The 26591-nt window shown below is 42.7% G+C and overlaps 2 protein-coding genes across 3 annotated transcripts in view; one reads left to right on the forward strand and one right to left on the reverse strand.

Annotated features, from left to right (window-relative positions):
* Window positions 1-22156, reverse strand: part of LOC115270152 (cyclin-T) — a 43291-nt gene extending 21135 nt beyond the window's left edge. The window contains exons 1-7 of the mRNA XM_029879306.2: window positions 21948-22156; window positions 6647-6764; window positions 6360-6570; window positions 6096-6141; window positions 5923-6013; window positions 5662-5826; window positions 5449-5593 (exon numbers count right to left, since the gene is read on the reverse strand). Coding sequence (XP_029735166.2) covers window positions 5449-5593; window positions 5662-5826; window positions 5923-6013; window positions 6096-6141; window positions 6360-6570; window positions 6647-6764; window positions 21948-22156 — 985 coding nt within the window. The remainder of the gene's footprint in view (window positions 1-5448; window positions 5594-5661; window positions 5827-5922; window positions 6014-6095; window positions 6142-6359; window positions 6571-6646; window positions 6765-21947) is intronic.
* The window catches only part of LOC115253479 (KAT8 regulatory NSL complex subunit 2), a 598461-nt gene that overhangs the window by 562904 nt on the left and 8966 nt on the right, over window positions 1-26591 (forward strand). The window contains exon 1 of one of the 2 annotated variants that reach the window (XM_029879308.2): window positions 22420-22826. The exons of the other annotated variant lie outside the window; for it this stretch is intronic. The gene's annotated coding sequence lies outside the window, so the exon portion shown is untranslated. Of the gene's footprint in view, window positions 1-22419; window positions 22827-26591 lie in introns of those variants that run through there. 2 annotated transcript variants of the gene reach the window in all.

The following is a 26591-nucleotide window of genomic DNA, read 5'->3' on the forward strand; positions in this document are numbered from 1 at the left end:
GTACCATTACTTTGCAAGAATTGAAATAGAAAGTGAACAAACAGAGCCTCTCAAATGCAGATAGGATCTATTGAAATCTTTGGCCTGATTTGCCCTTACTGTACTAACCGGAGCAATAGCGTGGTGGACCTTGTGTTTCTCCGAGACAATCAGCTGCCCTTCTTCAATCTCATACTTGAGGCTGAATCTGGGCGGGATTATGAAGATGTTATTAATTAGTTTAAATTTTCACCTATATGATTTCTGATTATGCGTTTTACACAGTGTATTTTGTGCATCCTCGCCTTTGGCGCACTCAAATCGATACCGATCTGGCTTTATTGTTGCTGTTCTTTTTTGTGCTGTGATTGTTAAAAGTATAATCTTGCCTAGTTTGGGCGGTGGCTACGGTTAGGATAGCTCAGATCAATCTTCAGCACAAAAGAAATGCAACGATCAATCTTTGTAGACTTATGCAAAATGGTACAGCCCAAGTGGTGTTGGTCCAAGAACCTTACTTTCGTAAGAGGAACTTTTATCTAGGAAACCTTGTGAATTCGGTGTTTGCTACTTTTAGTAAAAAAGAAATGGCAAACTCACATGCCTCGAGCATGTGTGCTTGTCAACAACGCAATCGTTGTTACACTCATCTCTGAACTAACTACTAGAGATGTATGTGCTATCACAATCGATGTATCTATTGGAAAACTTAACAGGAAATACGTTTATTGTTCGGTTTATTTACCGCATGATGAACCATCCCCTACGGATGCCTTCAAGCAAGTCATTGCATACTGCACCTCAAAAGGCCTTCCGTTAATTGTTGGTAGTGATGCTAATGCTCACCATATAATCTGGGGCAGCTCAGACATCAATTCGAGAGGCTCCAGTTTGATGGAATACTTAAGTAGTACAGATCTTGGATTACTTAACATATGCAACCGCCCAACCTTCATGGTATCTGCTAGAGAGGAAGTGTTAGACATAACACGAAGACCACAAGAGGAACCCCTTGGTGGAACTCTGATCTTGCGAAGCACAGGAAACAATGTAGAAAGAGTTGGAACAGACGACGTGCGGCTGGATCGGAGACTTTCAGATCGGCTCGCAAGGCCTACCAGAAAGCTCTTCGGTCTGCTGAACGATCCGGCTGGAAAAACCTTTGTACAAATGTTTCCAGTCTGAGTGAAGCCAGTCGATTGAACAAAATCCTTGCAAAATCTAAGGATTTTCAAGTGAACGAACTTCGTTTGCCAAATGATGATTTCACTTCCTCTGATGAGGAAGTTTTGGAATGTTTATTCAGTACACACTTCCCCGGATGTGTGGATATTACATCTTCGGATGAATCTGATGTCTTTTCTTGTAGTTATGATTCTTTAGCATCGTCTCGGAGTATCATAACTTTAGAATCGATTGAATGGGCACTTGAAGCTTTGCTTCATTCAAATCTCCTGGGGCAGATTGAATTTATCCTATTTTGCTTCAGAAGGGATTTGATCATTTCAAACATGTTTTGAAACAACTACTTGTTTGCAGTTTTGCTACAGGGTATATTCCCAAACCCTGGCGGGATATTACTGTGAAGTTTATTCCGGAAGTGGGTCGTGCGTCGTATGAAGAAGCAAAGAGCTTCAGACCTATCAGTTCGACCTCTTTTCTTCTGAAATGCTTAGAACGCATTTTCGATCATCACATCCGTGATGTTCATCTGGCCAATGTGCCTCTTCATGTGAACCAACATGCTTACCAATCTGGAAAGTCCACTGTGACTCTTTTACGCAAAGTTGTTTACGATATCGAGAAGGCATTCGCTCAAAAGCAATCCTGCCTGGGCGTTTTCTTAGATATCGAGGGTGCCTTTGACAACGTGCCTTTCGATGTCATATTGGAAGCCGCACGGGGTCATGGTATATCTCCAATGATTTCTAATTGGATTCTCCAAATGCTCAAAAACCGACATCTCTTCTCGACATTGCGCCAAGCGGCGATTAGGAAATTTAGTGTTTGTGGATGCCCCCAAGGGGGAGTATTATCACCACTTTTGTGGAATCTCGTAGCAGATACGCTATTGAGGCAACTCAATAATAACGGTTCTCCTACTTATGGTTTTGCAGACGACTACCTAACATTGTTAGTTGGTATGTGCATCAGCACCCTTTTCGACCTGATGCAAAACGCTCTTCAGGTAGTTGAGGATTGGTGTCGCCAATATGGCCTTTCGGTAAATCCGAGTAAAACATCTATTGTTCTTTTCACGGAAAAGCGAAACCGTAATGGTGTTCGACCATTACGTCTCTTTGATTCTGAAACCGATGTGACTGAACAGGTAAAGTACGTTGGAGTCGTTCTTGATTCCAAGCTTTCCTGGACACCTCATGTTGAGTTCAGAATCAAGAAAGCTTGTATGGCCTTCGGGCAATGCCGGCGAACCTTTGGTACAACTTGGGGTCTTAAACCCAAGTATATCAAATGGATTTACACAACTGTTGTTCGTCCAATATTGGCTTATGGATGTCTTGTGTGGTGGCAAAAGGGCGAAGTGAGAACGGTCCAATCAAAATTAGACCATCTCCAAAGGATGTGCTAAATGGCGATGTCTGGAGCGTTCTGTTCAACTCCTACGGCAGCGCTCGAAGTTCTCTTTGACGTTGCCCCACTACACATTCATCTCAAACAAGAAGCACTTTCTTGCACTTACCGTCTATGGGTACTCGGTTTAGTAGAGGAAACTCCTGTGAACCGCACTGCCCCCACTCGCATAACAGTCCCATTTGCAAAAAGTAGGAATTGAGAAAACAGGGTTTGATGTTTGACAACTCGTGTCCATGTAAAACTTTGAAAAATCGTCATAATTTGAAAAAAAAAAATCGATCATCTCGAAACTTTCACAGATTATTTTGCACCTCAATACATAACTGTGAAAAATATAACGTTTACTACAAATCGGTACAGTTTGTGTTACAAGGTACACAAATCCATGATGGGACTTTTATGCGGGTACTTTCAATATGGGACGCTTATGACTTGGTATTTTTTTCGCACATCGACATAAAAATCCTCAATTTTTATTATGGATTATAGAAGTACGTTGAAAATGATGACTATTCATAGCGTTAACTCAAAAATGCTGAAAAGTCAAATGGGACTGATATGCGAGTGGGGGCAGCGCAATTTAACACACACCTTGTTGTTTCCACTTCTGGTGAAAGCTGTCCTTGCTCCTAGTGATCTTACAATTGCTTGTAATTTTCCATATAGTGTATGTGTGCCATCAGTAATCTCACGCTCCCATGTTCATCCTATTCGAAAACAAGCGATTACGGCACCGATTGATTCCGTTCTTTTGGTTTTCATGCGTGCTCACTTCCAACAAAAAATACAAAAATATGAAACAAAACAAACAGCGCTTCAATCCTTTGTTTTTCGTAGGATTTTCCACGAAATTCCATTCCCGGGAAGAGTGGACATCTGGTTATCTGGAAGGAAGTATTTCAGACGGCATCGTATGTTACACTGATGGCTCCCTTCTCGAAGGTCGAACAGGTACTGGTGTTCATTCTCGTGAGCTAAGGCTGTATCAGTCTTACTCACTTGGTACACTGCACCGTTTTTCAGGCCGAAATCTTTGTTCTTATGTGTGGAGTGCAATCAGCACTTCAGCAGCACGTAATGGGCAAAGTAATATAGATCTGTTGAGATAGCCAGACTGCTATTGAAGCACTTTCTTCGGCCAACTCTAGGTAGAAGATAGTTATCGCTTGTGGAACTCAAATCGAGGAGCTGAATTCAGCAAACGCTGTTCACCTTGTATGGGTACCTGGCCATTCTTCCATCGCTGGAAATGAATTGGCGGATGAGTTAGCTCGCACTCACAGACAAACAGACGTAACACCTGGAACGATTTTCATGGAAATCCATCGCCCAGTTCATACTACCATCACCTGATGGAAAAGTTGCACGAATCACTGTGTTGTGCAATATCGTCAACACAAGGCGCTAGTGTAAAACGTCAAACACATAGAAAAACAATGCGCGCGCCTCAGGTTGTGAAAGCCACAACTATGAAAATTTAAAATGATCGTTAAAAGCGTGATCGATGGAAATTTCGCAAGTGTTACGTCTGTTTGTCTGTGTTACCACTTTAATTGCTATCAGGTTCAAACAGGTAGTTCGTGAAGTACTTTGTCGTTTTCTCATCGGCGTGAAAAAATTTGTTTGGCGGCGAGGAAAAATTTGTACAGCGGCGCGCCGGGTCAACTTGACTGGCTGCGGCGGCGTGAAAAAATCGTCGGCGACGGCGGCGCACACGTCTAGTTCTTAACCCGCTGTGGTAAAGGGCCCATATAGCCGAGGCGGTAAACGCACGGGTATTCAGCATGACCATGCTGAGGGTGACGGGTTCGATTGCCGGTCGGTCCAGGATCTTTTCGTAAAGGAAATTTCCTTGACTTCCTTGGGCATAGAGTATCTTCGTGCCTGCCACACGATATACACATGCAAAATGGTCATTGGCAGAGGAAGCTCTCAGTTAATAACTGTGGAAGTGCTCATAGAACACTAAGCTGAGAAGCAGGCTTTGTCCCAGGAGGACGTTACGCCATGAAGAGGAGAGGAGGTAAAGAGCTATAGGCTCTCTTTCGCTTTAGGGGCTGTCCATTTATTACGTAAGCCAATTTTTACGATTTTTCGACACCCCCACCCCCCATTGTAAGATTTTTTGTATGAAAGTCCAACTATTTTTGTATGGCGCGTAAGATTTCTCAAACCCCCCCTTCCTCCATAAACCCTTACGTAATTAATGGATGGCCCCTTATGCGTTATTACAGTGCCCTTTTCAGGGCGCTTCAATCCTTTGTTTTTCGTAGGATGAAAATGGGAGCCACATGCTTAATAAGGGAACTAATACCCTATATGGATCCTGAATTACATTTCAAGTGCAATCCAATGCTAATAAATCCGAACAATTCGCGATGCTTCCCCGGAGTTCAGAATTGTAAAAGTGAAATAGTCACAGAATACTAATTCATGAATACTTTTTCAAAACGACGTATTAACATAGGATTTGCATGGGTGTGGAACCTAATCTAAATTAAATCCTTTGGCATAAAGGCATTTGGTATAACGGTTATTTAGCATAGTGGACACTTGGCATAATAAAGAAGGGTGCATTTCGATCATACCAAATGTTCACTATGTCAAATGTCTATATACCATGTGATCTTATACCAAACGATCTTTGTCAATAAGGGAGACAAAGCAAATAAAAAAATCGTCAAATATTGAAGTTGACGTCTATGGCGAGAGTCCTCATACCTACTCAATAAATTTAAGAAGCCGCTTCACTAGTCACCAAGTAACCAAGTAACAAATAAAACACTACAAAATCTACTATTTCTACTAAATTGTTTTCGGCAAAATAATTCGCAACCGAAACCCCCACTAGCTAACTACTGATCGGTAACTCACCGCTTGAAGAGCTCTGCTTAGAGTGCGAATGGGACGATGACCGATGATGACTAGAGGACGGACCAGCGTCGTCAATGCCACGGGCCATGGCCGACGACGAGGAGTTCGGCATCGCCGAGGAACTTCTCCGACTACTCGAGTCATCCTGTGAGCAAGAGTTATAATTTTAAATCGAACGTTCGCTTATGCTGGGACTAAACCGAGAAAACCTACCGCTTGTGGCTGTTCGGCGCGTATCGATTTCATTTTGCTCTTCAACCGCGTCGGACACCGGTCAAAGATGTGAAGGAACTCGTCGGTCAGCTGTTTGAGTAGGTCTAACGTGACGGTTTTGTCCACATAATGAAACCAATGGCGGCCTTCATTCGACTGTGGAATCTGTTACGTGATACAAAGTAATGAATAAAATGGACTCATTTATAGATATAACAGTGTAAAGAATATATTTTTATTAAACGGAGTAACAATACTGACCTCCCATCGGGACCATTTACACGCTAAATGTATACAAAAACAAGCGACTACTGTCGGTTTATATTGCAGACACATAGTTGTCAGGTGCAAACTGTAACAAAAGGGACAATAATTTCATAAAAAATTCGTACATTGGGATATGAGAGCTGCAGAGCAATTGTCTGATGCCTCACCTATTAGAAGCCATAAAGTAGGACGTCTGGGCTAGATCCTTGGAAGCTGAAAATATATGTAAACATATTGATAACGTTAGTTTTGGGATTACTTATTTTTAAAGTAAGAAGCAGCACCACTCTGTCATTCTTCCGATTGATTTTGCATAATGGTAATTTGCCATAATAGGAAGCAATCAGTAAAGCACTAGATTGAAAGTAGTGAGCCGGATTTTTGTATGGTGAGACCATCAATTCTCCATTTCTGCAATGAAGTCAACCCACCTTTGACTAAATGGCATGTTTTGACGACGTGCGTGTGCGGATGGTCGATGGCAACATCGAACCCGAGTGTTTGCAGCAGCACGTTCTCGTTGAACACCAGATCCTGAGCTTGCTCGGCGTAGCTTTCTTTGGATGGATCGGGCGCCTCCATGCCCAGACATATGTGCACCACTTTGATGATGTGCTCGAGCTTTCGTGGCTGTTCTTCGACCTGGTTTAAAAACGGAAAAGAGAATCGGTGAAAAATAAGCTCCTCCGACAGAATGTGAAGTACAAATATGCATTACCTTTGCAGCTAGAAACAGGGCAGCAGCAGCTATACTATTGCGGTGAAATTGTGTGAAGGAATGAAATGCGTAGAAGCGATGCATGTATACGATCGCTGTGTTGATACATAGTTGCGAGCTGGAAATAAAAAAGAAAATAATAAACTGATATCAAAAGGCTCTCACGTACGTTTAATGGACAAAATGTTCATAATTTTTCTTCACAAAATTTGAAATACATATATGTATAACACAATATCAATAATTGAACGCGCATAAACAATTCAGTAAATTTCTCATTGCTTCTCAAAACAGCTGTTTTGTTCAATGCTTATTCAAATAACTGTTATTTAACATTTCATCTGTTAACTGTTCTATTCTGCCCTATGCAAGCATATCTGTCTCATGTTCGTTTGCATTCCCATCCCATTGAACATGCGATAACTATGCTGCACACGGCAGTATTGCCCTCTCGAATTGTTCTTTTTGAGAGATTACTAGCCGGTCGCTAAATAGCACCTAAACCTCTGAACAAGGCCTTGGATACGACAGGACATGATCCTTCTGAAGCAGTTTCCCAGACGTGCACGGATGGGTTAGCATCCAAGAAGACACCGTTACAAACTGTCCCGGAAGGTTAACTTGCAGAGATGAACATCGATGGCACGCTTTGTGGAGTCCACCAAGGTAGCCAATTTGCCGAGTGGTCCTTACAACCAGCACACAGAAGAACGTGCCGACGTGGGACCTCTAGCCACCCCGCCTTACCGAGGATCCCTTTCCAACCACGGGCTCGGATCAAACGCTACCAGGATGGCCACTTAATCACTATAATGGTCGATTTAGACCGCTGGGTACCTGTATGATCTACGTAGCCGTCTCCGAATCCTTAGATCACCTCCTGTATAGAGTCTGAAATAGCCATTCTCCAAGTCCAACGCGCAATGCAACCTCCTTTAGGTATAGCTCCAAGACGATGTGGGTCATAGCCGATGAAACGGCATTCCAGCCAAACTCGTCATTACCCATCCTCCGGACAAGATTGTCCAGATTGAAAACTAGGACACACGAACAAAACGTGTTCCTCCGTTTCTTCTAAACCAGCACAACCCGGACATTCGGGAGAACCAGCATGCCCGATACAGTGTAGATACTGTCGGAAGCTACCATGACCCGAAAGGAACTGAGCCAGGTGGAATGTTACTTTTCTATGGCCCCTATTAACCTCGGAATCAGCCCGTGGGTGGGTCCACCTTTCTTTGGTGGAAGTGTCTCACGCAGGCTGCCATTTGCAGATTGCATCGTGTACACGGAGCGGTATGCGCTCGTAACCCTCAGCCATATTAGCATATAAGTACTTTCCAGCTTACCACGATAGCTTTACTGGTTTACACTTGGCAGAGCTGTTGGACATGATCCGGGACAGTGCCACTATAGCTGTGAAAGGTAAGCATATCGTCGATCATCACCCTCAAGTGTTTAACGGAACGCTTCAAAGTGATAGTGCAGTCGCCTTCATTGATCACCGCTTGCTGGTCCGGCTTTCGGCTGTTCACAACCCTTACCTCAGTTTTTTGGTGAGCCAATTCCAGTTTCCTAGAGCTCATTTACTCCTCTACAACTGCGATCCAGTGGGCTGTACTCAATTCCACTTCTTTGATCGATGCACCGTAGACCTCTAGCGTAATGTCGTCAGCAAAGCCGACGACTGCCACTCTTACCGGGAACTTTAACCTCAACACCTCGTTGTACATGACATTTCATAGCAGCGGACCTAGGATGGAACCTTGAGGTTAGGTGAAAGCACTTCCGACCAACCTATGTGCCGTAAACTAGTACTCGCATCTGAAAGTAAGTTCCGAGAATTTTGTACAGGCTTTTGGGTATCCGCACACGCAGGAGCACATCGGCAATAGCTGCCCAACTGGCGCTATTAAACGCGTTCCTTATATCCAGAGTCACTGATGCACAGCAGCAAATCCCCTTTCATTTACCGTGGAGCGCTGTCTCGGCGTTTTTTGTAATCGACAGGAGTCTACGATCAACCTTTCCTTCCAAGAGCCAAATTGGTTGCTCGAGAGACCATTCAAACCCTCGGTGTGCTTCAACAGTCTGTTGAGGGTAATCTTTTCGAGCACCTTTCCCGTCATGCCGATCAAATATACTGCCCATATTCGCATAGTCGATGTAAGCGCCACTGTACTTTTCAACATGCTTTTGGAATTTTAACAATGAATAAATATAAATTTCAAGATTTTTACCACGTTGGCATCTAACTAAGGGTTAGATGTTGTGATCTATTGAATAAAACTGGTCACAAATATGCACACGCGTTAGTTATTAGCTTTTGTACGATGGCATTGTCAGTGGTGGTTACATCGACTATGCGAATATGGGCAGTATATTGGTCTGCATGCCGATGGGTGTCCGGGTGGTTTCCCCGTCTTCGGCAATATTACCAGGCTCTGCCACTTCCAAACCCATAGGAAAACTCCCTCGTCCAGGCATTTCTGCATAGCAGACATGAACAATTAGGCTGCAAAACGGTGAGTCGACAAGAAGAGCGTCCAACATAGCTCTGGTCTTCACAAATTCCTACCTCATGCTTCCGCGGTTCAATCAATGACAAAGACCGCCAACTAAGAGTTGTGTGCTTAGCTAGTAGTGTAGCCTGGCCACTATTGTCCTTCTGACTTCAGCTAGATTGAATAGGTACGTACCAAGTGTCTGTTCATTAAGGAGGTGCGGCACAAACATGGTCTGTTCTGCCATTCAGCGGCTGAGTGTGAAATACTCCTCCACCGGAAGCTATACCTAAGTCGACAGTCCTACCACGGTGAACAGGGGACCTTAGGACAACAACCTACTGTTCTCGAAACCCAAAAACCATAACAGAAACCAAAAATGGAAGATTACGAAACTGATTCATCGGCAATGACTTTTAGCGCGAAACAACGGACAAGAATTGGAACTGCTTGGAATGTATTGACCTTAGCCCAGCAGGGTAAACTGACACAACTAGCCAATGAAGTATGCCGTATGAAGCTTAAGATCCTAGGACTGAGCGAAGGCCGAACTTTGGAGAACACAGATTGGCGTCGGGTCAAATTCTGCTATACTCTGGCCTACGAGGTGAACACGCTCCTCGGCACCGTGGAGTTGGTTTCCTGCTCAGCGCTGACGCCTACACTGCGGGCGGTCGTCTAGTGGGAACCAATTAACGAGAGGGTAATTGTAGCCAGATTCAGAACACGGGTTCGAAGATCCACTGTTACACGCCAACCGATGCTGCCGAAATTCAAAACAAAGAGAACTTTTCCAGTCAACTGAGTACTATCATGGATAAGTTTCCGAAAGATGATATCAAAATCCTCATAGGCGACTTCTACGCGAAGATTGATTCCGACAACTCGGACTATGAGCACGTCATGGGAAGCCATGGTCTCGAAGAAACAAGCGAGAACAGAGTTGTGTGATACGTACTTAGTGACATGGGTTTCCCGTGATGGTGTTACGGTTAATCAAATCGACCACATCTGTATCAGCCAAAAATGGAGACGGAGCCTTCTTGATGTACGCCAACATTACGTACGACCATCATCTCCTAATCGTCGAGATCCGGCTGCGAAGGTGGAAGCATAGAAGATCAATGGAGCGCTATCAAGAACGCCTTCGTCGCCACAGGCAAGAATAAACTAGGTGAGCTATGCACTCAGAGAAAATAGTAGATCACAAATGACACCTGGAAATAGAAGAGCTAGGAACGCTATAGCCGCGATAAAGCGAGCGAAAATACGAGGAACCAAAGCCGTAACCCATTAGCGCTCTCGAGAAGGAAGTGGAGCGCTCATGTAGGCGGGACAAAAGAGCGTGGGCGAACTCCCTAATTGACAAAGGCGAGAAAGCAGGTAATAACGGGACTGAGATGAATGCTACGATCCCAGTGAAAGACACTCGTTCGAGCAATCTTGAAACCTTTTCATTACCCGTGTCAACACCGAAGCTCCATCATTGTAGGAGATAGAAACAGTCATCCGTAGCATAAAATCGAACTCGGGGATCGATCGCATATCAGCCGATATGCTCAAAGTTGACCCCGTAGTATCTGCACAACTGCTGCATCAATTATTCTGCAATATAGGTATAGGAAACCGCGACATTTCCGATCGACTGGATGCAAGGCGTCTTAGTAAAGGTGCCCAAAAAGGGTATTTTCGGGCAGAATACGACCATCCGGGTGATTGGTGGAGTGAGGCAAGGATTTATACTATCACCGCTATTGTTCCACATCATTATCGACGAGATTCGTTAATTGTGAATCAACGTTAACAAGACCAAACCGATGGAAGTAAACACAGCCTTTCCAGCTAGGGAATCGCGCCACTTGGGCGGTGGCTTCTATTTTCGTCTGTTTTCCGCTATAACTCAATCAAATTTGAACCAATTGACACAATTTTTGGAATGCGGTGAGATAAGTATAGTATCTACCCGTGTACAACATTTCAAGGCAACTGGTTCAAAATTGACTGAGTTATAGTGGAAAACAGACGAATATAGAAGCCACCGCCCAAGTGGCGCGATACCCTACATGGTAGCTGGGCAAGCAGTAGAGAATGTTGAAAGCTTCCAATATCTTGGTAGCCAAATGGCGACTGATGGTGGTACCGACATCGACACAGGTGCAGGGATCAAGAGGGCGAGCGCTGCCTTTGCAAATTTAGGAAATGTATAAAAAACAATCAGATTAATCGACGCACCAAAATCCGAATTTTCAACACGAACGTGAAATCTGTACTGCTATACACCAGTGAAACTTTGTGTGTATCAGTGGAGAACACTCAACGGCTGCAGGTCTTCATCATACCTGCGCTATATATATATTTAATTCGTGCATTGTGGACTCACAATTGGATCTCGAACGTAAAGCTATTTGAAAAATAAAATTTTCTCGTTCTGCAGATACAATGGTACACTGAAGTTATTTTTACGACGGTAATGCTACCGCGTAAAAAACCACGTTATTTTAAAAAACGTCGTTAAAAAAACCGCATTATTTCAAAAAAACGTCGTAAAAAAGTCAAGTCACGGTAGATGTGGTCCTGACTATTTTACGCGTGTTTTTGAAATAACGCGTTTTTTTAGGACAGACCGCGTAAAAAAAACTTCAGTGTATGGTACTAATATTACTACTGCTTAGTACAGGGGAAATTATTGTCGAAATCTCCGGGAAAATATAAATCTAAGCTGTTAATGATATTGCAAACTAAGAGGGGGGTAATAAGCCCGGTCAGACAGCTGAATTGGGCGATATGGTTGAATGTATGGGTATGCCATGATTGATAGCTCATCTACCTACCTGTTAGGATCTACCAAGCCAATAATATTGCCGCTCGTTAATTCAAAATATGAATTTTATATTTTGATTTGCTCTTTCCATACTGTTTATGTCTCGTGTTGTAAGCTATGTATACTATCAACCACCCAGTTGATATACAGAAAAGAAATACAGATACTATCAACAGAGCACAGATAGACTATGTCAAAATCGATGACAAGAAAAGACAAAGGGGTTGTTTTTTTTTCATCTATAGCATCGAGTTTCTATGGGACGAGTGATATTGAGAAGTTTATATTCTACTTGAGTTTTAAAATTCTGACGAAAATACTTATATTTCAAGAAATGCTTTGGTCTATAAGATAATGACGAGAATATAACACAAACAACAATAATTGAAAATCTGCAAAAGATATAGAAAAGAAAAGATAAAAATGCATACATTCAATGATTGGGTTTGGTTATTAAATTGTAACATGGATTGTTCAGAGCCAGCCCCGTACATTCAAAACGGTAAACGCACGGTAATTCAGCAAGGCCATGCTGAAGGTGACGGGTTTGATTCCCGCTGGGTCCAGGAACTTTTCGTAAAAGAATTTTGCTTTGCTTCCTTTGGCATAAAGTATCTTCGTGCCTACCACACGATACACGAATGCGAAATGATTGCTGGCAAAGGAAACTCTCAGTTAATGGCTGGGAAAGTGTGCATAGAACACTAAGCTGAGAAGTCGATTTTGTCCCAGCAGAAACATTACATCAAGAAAAAGAAGAAAATGGGCATTTTATACCATACGAATTACTACTCCTAATATCTTGACTCAGTGAAATCATATAAAGATTGCTTGTGTCAAAAAGGTTTGTAATTGGAAACTATCGCATGGATAGCTCTGATGGTGTAATTTACGTCACTGGTATCTGGGTCTGCAAAATAGTGAGCCGACAACCTAGAAGGAGATCCTTAAAAATTCCGAATACATGCTGCCGATCAATACACCCGATTCTTAAGAACATATCAAGGGAGGATGAAGAATTGCCCACAAGACACTGTAATCCTGTTCAACAGACTGAGACCACTTGGGACTGCTTCGTCAGCGAATGCAAGGATGGATTTTGTGAGAGGCGATCAGCGGCGGATCAGATGTTCAACCTAGGGATGACCCTAGACAAATTTCGGGAGTATGACTGTAACATATGACGTGATGTGACTGTGACGTTTCCCGTGAAGTGAAAAGGCAGCTACAAATATGGCCTTCTACTGTTGCGTAACCAGCTGAGGTCCCGTAACTTGCAAACGCCAATAATATTCGCTCTGTATAAGACGCTGATTCTTCTTGTGGTCCTCTACGGTCACGAGCAGCGTGTAAAAATTCGAAGATCCAAAGTGAAGATTGACATTTTCATTTTTTATTTCGTGTTTGGCCATTCATTGTTAACTGAATGCGTCTCTTTTTTCATTCAATTCTCTGTCACGCATATTTTCTTGAACGTCGTAGAATGTCCAATTCCTGTCAACATATACGTACAATTCGGTTTATGGGACAAATAGAATAGATAGTTAGTATTCTAATTAACTACTATACACTAGTTTTGTGGTGATTTGAGGAATAATCGGGAGTTACGGTCTAATTATATTTCTCAGTGAAAATTGTCAGTGACAGAAAAATGAATGAATAAGTGAGAAAATTCATTCATTAAAATGAATTTTATTTTAATCCCACAGTTGAGATTTTTTGAAATTCACGTTGATTGTGCTCATTGAGAATAACAATTTTAAACTCTGGTCACGAGATGTGGACTTTGAAGTAAAGATTTACGAGTTTTCAGCGCAAAGACAATCTTGGAGGGAAACTAGAAAACGGTTTGTAGCATAGACGCATGAATCACGCGTCACTGTATACAGAAGCAAATAATGCGACACGAATAAAACATCGTAGACTTCAGTAAACTGAACACGTAACATGTCGCAAAAAAGAACAATGAAAACAATATTCAGCAAAGATTTCACATCCTACCTTAGGGGCTGTTCATAAACCTCGTAGACTTTTTGGAAGGAGGGGGGTCTAAGTCTACGCTCCATACAAATTTCAAAATTGTTGTATGGACAAGTCTACGCTCCATACAAATTTCAAAATTTTTGTATGGACAAGTCTTCTAGGGGGGAGGGAGGGGGTCTTGAGATGGCCGAAATTTGGTCTACGTGGTTTATGAACAGTCCCTTACTGACAAATACCCCAACCGTGCTGGTTGTGGTGACGCAGAGTACCCTCGGTTTCTAGTAGCAACAACAATCACACTCTGACATTCCTTTCCCTTGCTAAATGACTGTAAGGACTTGGCCGGCGCCGGTATTGATCCAAAAATGTATGAGCTTATTAAAATGCACTTTGAAAATAAGTGGAGTGTCCCAGCCCCTTATTCAGTTGGATCTCAGTGTGCAATTTATATCAGCTCAGATCAATCACAGTGTAGCAATGGTTGATATGCCCTGTAGACTGGGTCAACAAGGTCAATTTTTTGAAAAAAAAAAGCTCTTTCAATTCCTATTAACGTCAAAAACAACTGTGAAAAATTAGGGAGCGATTGATTGCGTCTCCGTACTTCGCTCTCTCTCTCTCTTCTTGGCGTAACGTCCTCACTGGGACAAAGCCTGCTTCTCAGCTTAGTGTTCTATGAGCACTTCCACAGTTTTTAACTGAGAGCTTCCTCTGCCAATGACCATTTTTGCATGCGTATATCGTGTGGCAGGCACGAAGATACTCTATGCCCAAGGAAGTCAAGGAAATTTCCTTTAGGCGCTGTCCATAAACTACGTAGACTTTTTTTCGGCCATCTCAGACCCCCCCCTCCCCCCTCGTAGACTTATGTTCATACAAAATTTTCGAAATTTGTATGGAGCGTAGACTTTGGTCAGACCCCCCCGTCCCCCCCTTTGAGTCTACGTAGTTTATGGACAGCCCCTTACGAAAAGATCCTGGACCGACCGGGAATCGAACCCGTCACCCTCAGCATGGTCATGCTGAATACCCGTGCGTTTACCGCCTCGGCTATATGGGCCCCTCCGTACTTCGCATTGCGATTGAAATTTATATGGGATTTAGAATAGGAAAATGCACTTTTTTGATTTTTTTTCTCATAAACTTGAACATTTTTGCCTAAACCATTTGTAACTAATGACGTTGAGCACGGTGTGTTTTATAGCAACTTTAAAACAAAAAAATAAGTAAGTTTGAAATTTTGCCCAATGATACTTTGGGCCATTCCCTTCAATTTGCTGGGTCGGTGGAAAACATCCATCGGGGGGTCTAGAACAAAATTTTTTTGTAGGTTTTTCACAAGGTTGCGACCATTCATTTGCAAAGATTTACATTCATTTGCTATTATCTCAGTTCAGAAGCATGCTATCGAAAAACAATGTATGGATGAATTTAACCTTGTAGTTTTATCTGAAAGTTTGCTGAATATCATAAGGATCGCACACGCATGCTTAACACGTGAGCGAGCTGTGAAGGCAACTCTCCACGCCGTGAATGTAAATTACATTCACGGCGTGGAGAGTTGCTTTCACAGCTCGCTCACGAGTTAAGCATGCGTGTGCGACCCTTATGATATTTGGCAAACTTTCAGATAAAACTACAAGGTAAAAGTCATCCATACATTGTTTTTTGATAGCAAGCTTGTGAACTGAGATAGTAGCAAGTGAATGTAACTCTTTGCAAATGGTGAATGCCATCCCTGCACACTGCCATTATGTAGCATTTCACTTAGTTATTTCAAGAACGTGGTTTTGCGTATGGTTTAATCACAGACAAACAGACGTAACATCTTGAACGATTTTCATGGAAATCCATCGCCCAGTTCACACTAAGTACCATCACCTGGTGGAAAAGTTGCACGAATCACTGTTTTGTGCAATATTGTCAACAGAAGGCGCTAGTGTGAAACGTCAAACGCATAGAAAAACGATGCGCACGCCTCTGGTTGTGAAAGCCACAACTATGAACATTTAAAATGATCGTTAAATGCGTTGTCGATGGAAATTTCGCAAGTGTTACGTCTGTTTGTTTAACTATGGTTTTAACAACTGCAATCATATTATTATATTAGAATCTACTAGTAAAAAATAAATTTATGCCAATTTACAGGCTGGATACCGCACTATGGTCAAAACTCCGGGCTGGTCAAAACTGAAGCTTCTACCTTATTACATTTCTCAGATATTGTCGCGGAATACAGTTTCTCTCGGAATTCCTCTTGAATGATTTTTTACGATTCCTGCCGGTGTTACTCTTTAGATTTTCCCAGGAGTTCTTGCCGAGATTTGTCCCAGAGTTTCTCTCGTGATATTCCTTAAAGGTTCTCGCGAGATTTCTCTTGGCGTTGCACCTGAGTTTGCTCTAGCGGTTTCTCCCGGGATGCCCTTTCAGAGTTTTTCTGGATTTGTCCTGGATTTTCTTACGGAGTTCCCGTTTGGCATTTCTGGCACCCGTAAAAATCCCTATTGCGAATAACATAGGAGAAAATACGACTTGATACAATCGGAAAAGACCCACGCGAAGAAACAAGGACTACGATTGAAAACTTGGAACATGGAATTGAAAGTCACTAGGTTTCGCAGGATGTGACAGGATAATCTACGACGAACTACATCCCCGCAACTTCGACATCGTGACGTTGCAGGAACTTTGTTGGACTGGACAGAAAGTGTGGAAAAGCATGCATCGCGCGGCTACCTTCTACCAAAGCTGTGGCACCACCAATGAACTTAAGAGTTAAGGGCCGTTTCTTCAACTACAGCATCATCAACGTCCACTGCCCACACGAAGGGAGACTTGATGACGAGAATGAAGCGTTCTACGCGTAGTTAGGGTAAAGTGACCAGATGATCAGAGCTCCAACGCGGGACATTAATTTGGAAAGATGTATAGTAAGGTGAAATCATGATCAACATTTTTATTATTTTATTATATTTTTTTTTGTTAACGAATACGCAAGATTTTTTTGTAGAATACGAAGCACTCGTAGGGTCACCATCCGTCCTAATTTCGCAGGACATGTTCTAATTTTGGTCTAAATTTTTTCAAAATGTTTCTTAACAAATCCGAGGAGTTTTCTAGGCTGAGTAGATGGGAACCCTAAGCACTCGTTTCTTCTACCAAGCATATGTTTCAACGTTGTGAGCTTCGCAGAAGTGGGGCAAACTCATAAACAAGTTTTTCTACATTGAAGCAGCATGAAACAATGATTTTAACATTTCTTCTCTCAATTGCTTTTAAAATTAAAATAAGGTGGTTCAAACTTCGTACACAACTGAAACAAAAATTGTTTATTACAACATTGGTGCCTGACAAGCATGACGTGAGCTCTACAATTTTTGAAATTATAATTACCCTCAAGGTGCCTGAAAATGCTCACCAATCTAGGTGTGAAGAATTGACATTAAGTTAAAATTCACAAATATAAAGAAATTAAAAAAAAAAAACTCACCAATCTAGCTTCTGCTTGTCCAATTTTGTCCTTGCGTACTACTTCATTGAGTAGTTCGGATGCTTCTCTGTCAACATTGGTTATTGCAGACTACATCTCAAATTGAACTATCACACTTTTTTGGTACGCCTAAAAAGTGTAATAAAAGTGCACATTTGCCTCGGATCGTCTCGACGTCTTCGGTGCACTTATTCCTCCATTTACCAGGAATAAGTGCACCGAAGACCTCAACTCGATCCGACGTGGCCCTGCGCTGCAATCACACTTTGAAGGTGTGTGCACACTATTGTGTCAGTCCAATTTGGGGTGCAGTCAGCAATAACTTATTGGATGAGTTGATTTCACGAGCTTATTCGTTTGAACCGCTTGCCAGTAGCTTTCAACCCTTTCATGAAATTTGAATTTGAGACAGTTTCGTCTACTATTTTTATAATTGTACTCTTGTCACTCTCTATTTTATTCACCGAACCGTAAAATTATGCTGCCTGACTGTGCATAAAAATCAATCAAATATTTGAATTTTTTCATCAAAAATAAAAAAAAAGCTGAGACTGCTATCGATTGATAAAAAAAAAGCTCTGAGGAGTTTAAACTGTACATACTGTAACCCAGAATCTTCATGTACTTTTTCGCAAAAATCTTTCAGTTTCTGAACCCTGATGTTGAAAGTTTTGTTAATATGTTTGATGTGATTTGTGCTTTGTACATAACCGGTTTGACTATTTTGGTACTGAAGGTACTACAATATGTTGTATGCTTGTTGAAGTTTTTTCAAATGCGGGACATTTTTACGATTTGAGACGAATGCGGGGCATTTCGCGGGACATTTGGTCAAAATGCGGGACTGTCCCGCGAAACGCGGGACGTCTGGTCACTTTAAGTTAGGGCAAACATACGATGGTTGCTCGCCACGTGACGTGAAAATCGTTGTCGGCGACATGAATGCGGAAGGAAGGGAGGAAATGTACAGACCATTAATCGGGAGAAACAGCCTGCACGCCGTATGGAATGATAACGGCCAGCGATGCGTAAACTTTGCAGCATCCCGTCGTATGATAGTCCAAAGCACCTTCTTCCCCCGCAAAGATATCCACAAAGCCACCTGGAGATCATCCGACCATCAAACAGAAAACCAAATCGACCACGTTCTAATCGATGGTAAATTCTTCTCGGATATAATCAATGTTCGCACATACCGCAGAGCGAATATAGATTCGGATCACTACTTAGTCGCTCTATGCATGCGCTCAAAACTTTCGACGGTTATCACCACGCGTCGAAGTCGAACGCCGTGGCTCAACATCGAGCAGCTGCGTAACGTAGAAGTGGCTCAAGACTACGCGCAGCAGTTAGCAGTGGCCCTACCAACGGAAGAGCAGCTTGGCGCAGCTACACTTGAAGATGGCTGGAGGGACATCCGATCCCATAGGTAGTACCTCGGCTACAACCCTAGGCTTCGCGACTCCGAATCACAGAAACGACTGGTACGACGGCGAATGTGGAGAACAGTTGAAAAACGAGAAGAGTGCAGCATGGGCGAGAATGCTGCAATGCCGTACGAGAGCGAATGAGGAACGTTATAGACAGGCGCAGAAAAGGCAGAACGCAGTCTTCCGGATGAAGCAGCGCCAGCAGGAAGAACGAGATCGCGAATCGATGGAAGAGCTGTACCGCGCTAAGGACACATGTAAGTTCTACGAGAAGCTGAACCGCTCGCGCAGAGGCTTTGTGTCACAAGCCGACATGTCCCGCGATAATCACGGGAATATTCTCACGAGCGAGCGTGAGGTGGTCGAGAGGTGGCGGCAGCATTACGATGAGCACCTCAATGGCGACGTTGCAAGTACCGAAGGTGGCGTGGTAACAGATCTAGGAGTATGTGCACAGGACGAAAGACTTCCGGTCCCTGACCTCCGAGAGATTGAGGAGGAGGTTGGCCGGTTGAAAACCAACAAAGCCGCTGGAGCAGATCAACCCAAGCGAGCTTATAAAATACGGTGGAGAAGCACTGGTGAGAGCACTACGCTGGGTCATTACCAAGATTTGGGAGGACGAAGTATTACCGGAGGAATGGATAGAAGGTATCGTGTGTCCCATCTACAAAAAGGGCGACAAGTTGGATTGTGGGAACTACCGCGCGATCACACATCTGAGCGCTGCCTACAAGATACTCTCTCAAATTTTATGCCGCCGTCTATCACCGATTGCAAGAGAGTTCGTGGGGCAATATCAGGCTGGATTCATGGGTGAACGAGCTACAACGGATCAGATGTTCGCCATCCGCCAGGTGTTGCAGAAATGCCGCGAATACAACGTGCCCACACATCACTTGTTCATAGATTTCAAATCGGCGTATGATACAATCGATCGAGAACAGCTATGGCAGATTATGCACGAATACGGATTCCCAGATAAACTGATACGATTGATCAAGGCGACGTTGGATCGAGTGATGTGCGTAGTTCGAGTATAACGTACACTCTCGAATTCCTTCGAATCTCGCAGAAGATTACGGCAAGGTGATGGTCTTTCGTGCTTGCTGTTCAACATTGCGTTAGAGGGTGTAATAAGGAGAGCGGAGATAAACACGAGTGGGACGTTTTTCACGAAGTCCGTTCAGCTGCTTGGTTTCGCTGATGATATTGATATTATTGCTCGTAAATTTGAGACGATGGCGGAAACGTAAATCCGACTAAAGAGTGAAACCAGGCGAATCGGATTAGTTATTGATGTGTCAAAGACAAAGTACATGATGGCAAATGGCTCCAGGGAGGAATCACCGCGCCCGCCACCCTGTATTTCTATCGACGGTGATGAAATCGAAGCGGTTAAAGAATTCGTGTACTTGTTCTCACTGGTGACCGCCGACAACGACACCATCAGAGAAATTCAGAGACGCATTGTGGCAGGAAATCGAGCTTACTTTGGACTCCGCAAAACTCTACGATCGAATAAAGTTCGCCGTAACACGAAGTTAACTATCTACAAAACGCTGATTTGACTAGTCGTCCTCTATGGGCACGAAACATGGACCCTACGTGCAGAGGACCAACGCGCCCTTGGAGTTTTCGAACGGAAGGTGTTGCGTACCATCTACGGCGGAGTACAGATGGAAGACGGGACTTGGAGAAGGCGAGAGAACCAACCATTGTCCATACCGCGAAGATCGGGAGGCTACGGTGGGCGGGTCACGTCATCAGGATGTCGGATAGCAACCCGTCTAAACTGGTTCTCGAGAGTCATCCGACCGGTACAAGAAGACGAGGAACGCAGCGAGCTAGGTTGGTCCACCAAGTGGAGGACGATCTGCGGACCCTACGCAAAGTGCGGAACTGGAGACAAACAGCTATGGAGCTATAGAGCTGCAATGCACATGGAGTCAAAAATGTGAGGCTAACACTTTTCTTCATGCAGTTACTCGGTCCCAAGCAACATTTCTGAAGGAACCACTTATTGTGCATCAAATGAGGATTAATATCAAGGATTATATTTACTAATGAAACTTTTATGCTTTTATTTTGAGTTTGAGGTGCCTAGTTTAATGTATTTTTTAATTCTTCTAATTATTCAACATCTTAGTCCTAAAGATTCAGTAAGGTGTCCTGATAGTGCCTTGCAGGTGTGCATTCTCGTCAAGGACTGCGTAATCAGAGTATGGAACGACTCCAACAAACCACATGTTATATCTACAACGCCAATCATGCTGTTTCCATGGATACAGACTATTTATTTTCCGGAAGCATTTGATTTGTAAAAACTTTTTTTTTTCTGTAAATTATCAACCTTATACATTCGCTATGCTTTCAAAATGAGAAATATTTACTCAATAGAGACATACCGGGTAGGTAATAAAAGCACTGAATTATAGCGGGTTGCATTCTTTGGAAAGTATTACCTACACAACAATGCTTTTATAATGGAGCTCAATATGATAGGTTTTGCCTTTTACTATGAAATTTTCTACTAAAAACCAGGTTCGTTCCGGCTTGTAAAGATAATAATGAATCAACTCAGCAAAATGCTCAGCTACAACAGCGTCCTTGAACGTGTTTGTTGTTAGGCGTACCTAGGTTGTTTTCAATCCCCAAAACGATGAATCACCCAAAGCATTGTAAACATTGTTATCTGTGTTCTGGATGTTCCCGACTGTAACCGACTGAATTGAATACTCTTTATCAGGTAGGGATTCCAGAAAGCGCAGATAGTTTTCTCCTCCGCCCAGTTGAACTGCGGAAGAGACAAACACACTGCAGTGACAATACTAACGTCGCAATTCCCTGCCCGCGTTGTGAAATGCGTCTTTATAAATGCTTGGTAGGTATTTTCTCCATGGTGCAGTTCCAAAACAAGAACGCACGGTGATGGGTATTCTTTTTTCTGGTTTCTGCGCCCTCCATGCTGTAATGCTGACTCCGCAAATAATCGATTTTTCATTTTTGCGCAATCTTGTGAAATTAAACGCTAAATCTAGGGCGAAAGTAGGAAAGAAGAAAAGATTCTTACACTTGCAGCCGTTGTCCCATGTCCTGGATCAGGTTTGCCGCCCGTTGTCTGTACATCAGCTCCTGGTCGGCGTCCATGCCGCACTTGCGGCTGGGTGAACTGGCCAGCTGTTCCGCCGTAAAGTACCATTTGGAATCATCTCGTGCCAGGCTTCCACTACCACTGCTGGATCCCCCTGCACTGGCACCACCTCCCGCTCCCGATGCCATTGAATGGACCTCGGAAGTCCTGGCTCCTGGCTACCGGTATCCCCTCGCGGTAGATCAAGCGCCGGAACGCGAGTCTTCCGACTGCAATCTACACCCACCACTGAGGGAAACACCGTACACACTTTTGATCACAGCTTACAATGCTTTTTATGCTACTCTTTAGCTTTTCACTTTCCGAATTTTCTTTGGAAATTATCGATTGTATCCCTTCTTCAAAGCACTGCTTTAATTCTTCGTAAACAAAACACACCACAAACCCGTCAGTGCCTAACGTTGGCGGAATTCATGTGGAAAACAAAAACGTCGATTGAGTGTCCTCAATCACCAGCAATCGGATCCTGCGCTCGTGCGACGTCAAAACCTGCCAACCCACTCTACCGCATCTGCTTCCGCTCGTTTTCCGATACCCACGCGACAGACGTTCGGTCGTCCGTCCGTCGGTAGTAAATAATCGCGTACACGCACACACATACACTTCGGCCCCAAAACAAACCGAGCACGCTCACTCACACCACCGACCGCAAACCCACGTGTGCGTGTGTGTATGTGAAAGGGAAACAGAAAAATTTTCCAATATGGCGCCCGCAGTCTAGTGATTTGTTGTTACCCGTGCGGGTCGCTGCGTGAGCTTCACGTGTGGATTTTTTCAATTTTCCACCCGTAATCGACCGTAAGTACCTTCAAACCACCCACAATCCGTAGGTTCCACACCCCCACCGCACAAACTCGGTAAATGTATGCACCAAAAGCCCTCGGCAGTGCACAAAATCAAGGCTGCAAAAAAATTTCATCATCCATTCATTGGAGCCAGCAGCAGCGCAGGGCATGGAAAAAGCCCTGAGACGCCATTAGTTCGCTGGCACGCAGGCAGGCAGGCTGTGTTACGTGTTCCGCCGAGGACCAAACTTTCACCTTGTCTCCCCCGTCGTGCGTGTGTCGTTTCGCTTCGAGTGCTTCTCAAAATATTTGATTTTGACTTTTGGGCCTCGACGCGTTTTCCCGGCGGCGGAAAACTATCGAAACTACTGAACGCGGGTGTCCTTCGGCGGACGGAAACGGTTCCAGCGGTTGGTATGTGAGTTTTTCGGAGGATTTCACGCGTAGAAAAATGCACTTCACTGAGCTATGTTTCGCACTCCGTAATGGCCGACCTCACAACGGCGAGATTCAGCAGTCAGTTTGACGTGCGCGAGAACTGACGTTTGCTGTGCTGAAATCGCAGGGTTGTGTTGAAATCCTCTGTACTAAATTATTGGCTGCGTTCCGTGCACAGCCGCATAAATGAGGGGTACGACACATCTACAGATCCTAAAAACATTTTTTTTTTATCTTCGAGTCGAGCTTCGAGTAAATAATTTTGAGAAACTACAGTGTTGATATTTAAAGCATGATATTTTTGGCTGAAATCCGGTGTCCTGAGGTGCCAAAAATGTGTTTTTACATACTGTTATGTGCCGTAACTCGATTTGAAATAGTGCATATTGTATCCAATAACTGATACCGTCTTACCCCTCTGGTTCGACACGTTTTATACGACACTTTTTAATTCGTACCCCGCTTATACGACACATGTCGAATTAAAAAGTGTTCAAATGTCACAGCGATGTACACTGTAAATGCAAAACAGTTTGATATTGCGCTTACTCGCACCCACAGCAACTGCTCTTGCAGCCGCAAATTTCGGAAGTTCTGAGTTGGTGCTATTCAACACCTAAATCGCCTGGAGACCAACCGTAATGAACTGAGGATGGCAACAATCGTAGAAAGAACGAGCTTTTCATTCGCGCCACTGCAATATTTTATAAAATTATGTTTCATAACAAATCCGGAAATCAAAACAAAAATAGAGTTGCCAAATTTCAATGCGCGTGGTAGTGTAGGGTGACCAGTTTGTCGAATTAAAAGTTTACCCCGGTTATAAGACAACAGTCGGTGTCGTATTAGCGGGGTAATACGGTAATAGGGTCCTAAAATTAAAGACGAAATCTCGCTTATATTGAATAATACGATCAAGCATGGTATTCTAATCGGAATTGTACTTTACTCGAACTTGAAAAACAAAGGAATAATGAGAAAATTCGAAATAAGTAAAATGGTAAATAGTTCTACTTTGACACTTGAGGTCAACCTTGTGTGACGGAGCTCGACTTTTTTCGCACTGGGAATTCAAAAATGTTCCTATCTGACATACACGGTGAAGAAAAAATCACTCAAAGTATGTGTTATAAGCTAGGGACGAGACAAAAGACTAAACAAATAAAAATTATATATTTTCAGCTACGGTTAATAAAAACGTCAAAAAATGAGTAAATATGTACTATTGTACCATATGTTGTGGTTTAAAACAAGAATCCAGATAGGACTTTAGGAGCCTATTCACGGTATCGGTCATATTATGTATAAGAAATTTGTTCGTTGAATGATAATGATACAAGTTAAAAAAATATGATTGCATGATTGACAATGAAAAATGGATATCATTCAGTACCCTGTTCAGTACTGTTTAAAAATCATATCACTTATGACAACAATTAACTCAATGATAAATGAATAATTATGAATCATGAATTCACGTGAATTTACCGGTTTCAATGCTCTGAAAAATAAAAAAGTTCCCGCATAGATTTTTACAATTCAAGTTATCATACATATTTTACGCATTCTATTCACTGAATGATAATGATACCGATAGTCATACCCAGAGCCGGATTTAAGGGGGGGCCAGGGGGGCCATGGCCCCGGGCCCCCACATTTCAGAGGCCCCCACAAAATGTTACTTCAAATGGGAACCGAAAAAATGTAGAAACATCTTGGTTTAATTTTAAGTACTTCTACTCTCAAGATGTGTGTGAAATATTGTGCTTCAAATGAAAAAAAAAAAACAGATATCTGCTTTTTAATAAAATTTCAAACTTTTCCAGAAAGGTGTTAAGATTTTTAAGGTTTGAATTGATCTTGTGAATTGCACAAGTTATTTTACCGAAAATAGGGTATGTGTGCCATCAGTAATCTCACGCTCCCATATTCATCCTATTTGAAAACAAGCAATTACGGCACCGATTGATTCCGTTCTTTTTGTTTTCATGGGTGCTCACTTCTAACAAAAAATACAAAAATAAGAAACAAAACAAACGGCGCTCCAATCCTTTGTTTTTCGTAGGATGAAAATGGGAGCCACATGCTTAATAAAGGAACCAATACCCTACATGAGAAAATCTTCACTTGAATTCTGGATGAAATATTAAACGCTATGAAATAAAGAGTCGAAAAATTTCTGCTGAAAATTCGAGTTTATTTCTGTCGAAAATTATTGGTATTTTTTTTTAAATTGCCTAGATAGTTCTTCGAAGATTTGAAATTGTTTCTATCAGAATAAAAGTTTTTAGAATTGTAGAGTTTATTTTCACTTACCAACCTTATAAATTATTCAAAACGAACATCAGAATTGTTGAAATGTTTCTTTGAAGGAACTAGCAAGAATTTTAGGTCGGATTTAGGCGGAGATCTGATCCGATTTTCTTAAATATGATTAAATCCATGATGAATTTTTCTTCCTAGCTTGAATGTGTAATTTAAGATAAACTCTTAACAAATCCATAGGTTCCTTATGAAAATTTCAGTAGATATTTGTGGAGAAATTCTTGAAAAATCCTGAAATATTTAAAGTTTTGCAAACTATTTTTACAAATTTTACTTATAAATCTATTCAAAGTAAAACAGAAATTCCATCAGGAACTCATTGTGGGTTTTCCGATGAAATTTCTTCAGCAGCTTTTAATAGAATTTCCGGTAAAATACCACTATGGATTTTTTGCCTCTTGAAGTTTTACAAGGAGTTCTCAACAATTATTCTGCGCGTTCACCAGAAACTCCTCTCGAAGTCGCGTTAGGAATGTTTATGCCTAAGTTCCACAGAAATGTTTTGAGGTTATGGCTATCAGTCTTGGAAGAAAAACTCAAAAACGGATTGTTAAGTCTTCATCCGCCGTTTCGGTCACTATATTGTCCCTTTCTCAAGGAATTAACTATGCTCCGTTCTCTCGTAACATAGGCCCACAGCATAGGCCAAATTTGTCCCAGACGAACGTATCGTCTGCCGCCTGCGGCGGTGGTTCGGTAGAGGGAAATTCCCAAAACGATCCGGGTCGCAGAACGATGCAGTTGCCTGTTTGGCGCCACTTTTACTCTGATTGTATTGATTCTTGTTGTATCGATTCATCTGTCTGTCGGACAGCCTCGCTTTCGGAATTTTCCTCTACCGAACCACCGCAGCAGGCGGCAGACGATACGTTCGTCTGGGACAAATTTGGCCTATGCTGTGGGCCTATGTTACGAGAGAACGGAGCATAGTTAATTCCTTGAGAAAGGCACAATATACATAGTGACCGAAACGTCGGATGAAGACTTAACAATCCGTTTTTGAGTTTTTCTTCCA

This window comes from Aedes albopictus, chromosome 2 (assembly GCF_035046485.1).
Source record: "Aedes albopictus strain Foshan chromosome 2, AalbF5, whole genome shotgun sequence".
Taxonomy (NCBI): Eukaryota; Metazoa; Arthropoda; class Insecta; order Diptera; family Culicidae; genus Aedes; species Aedes albopictus.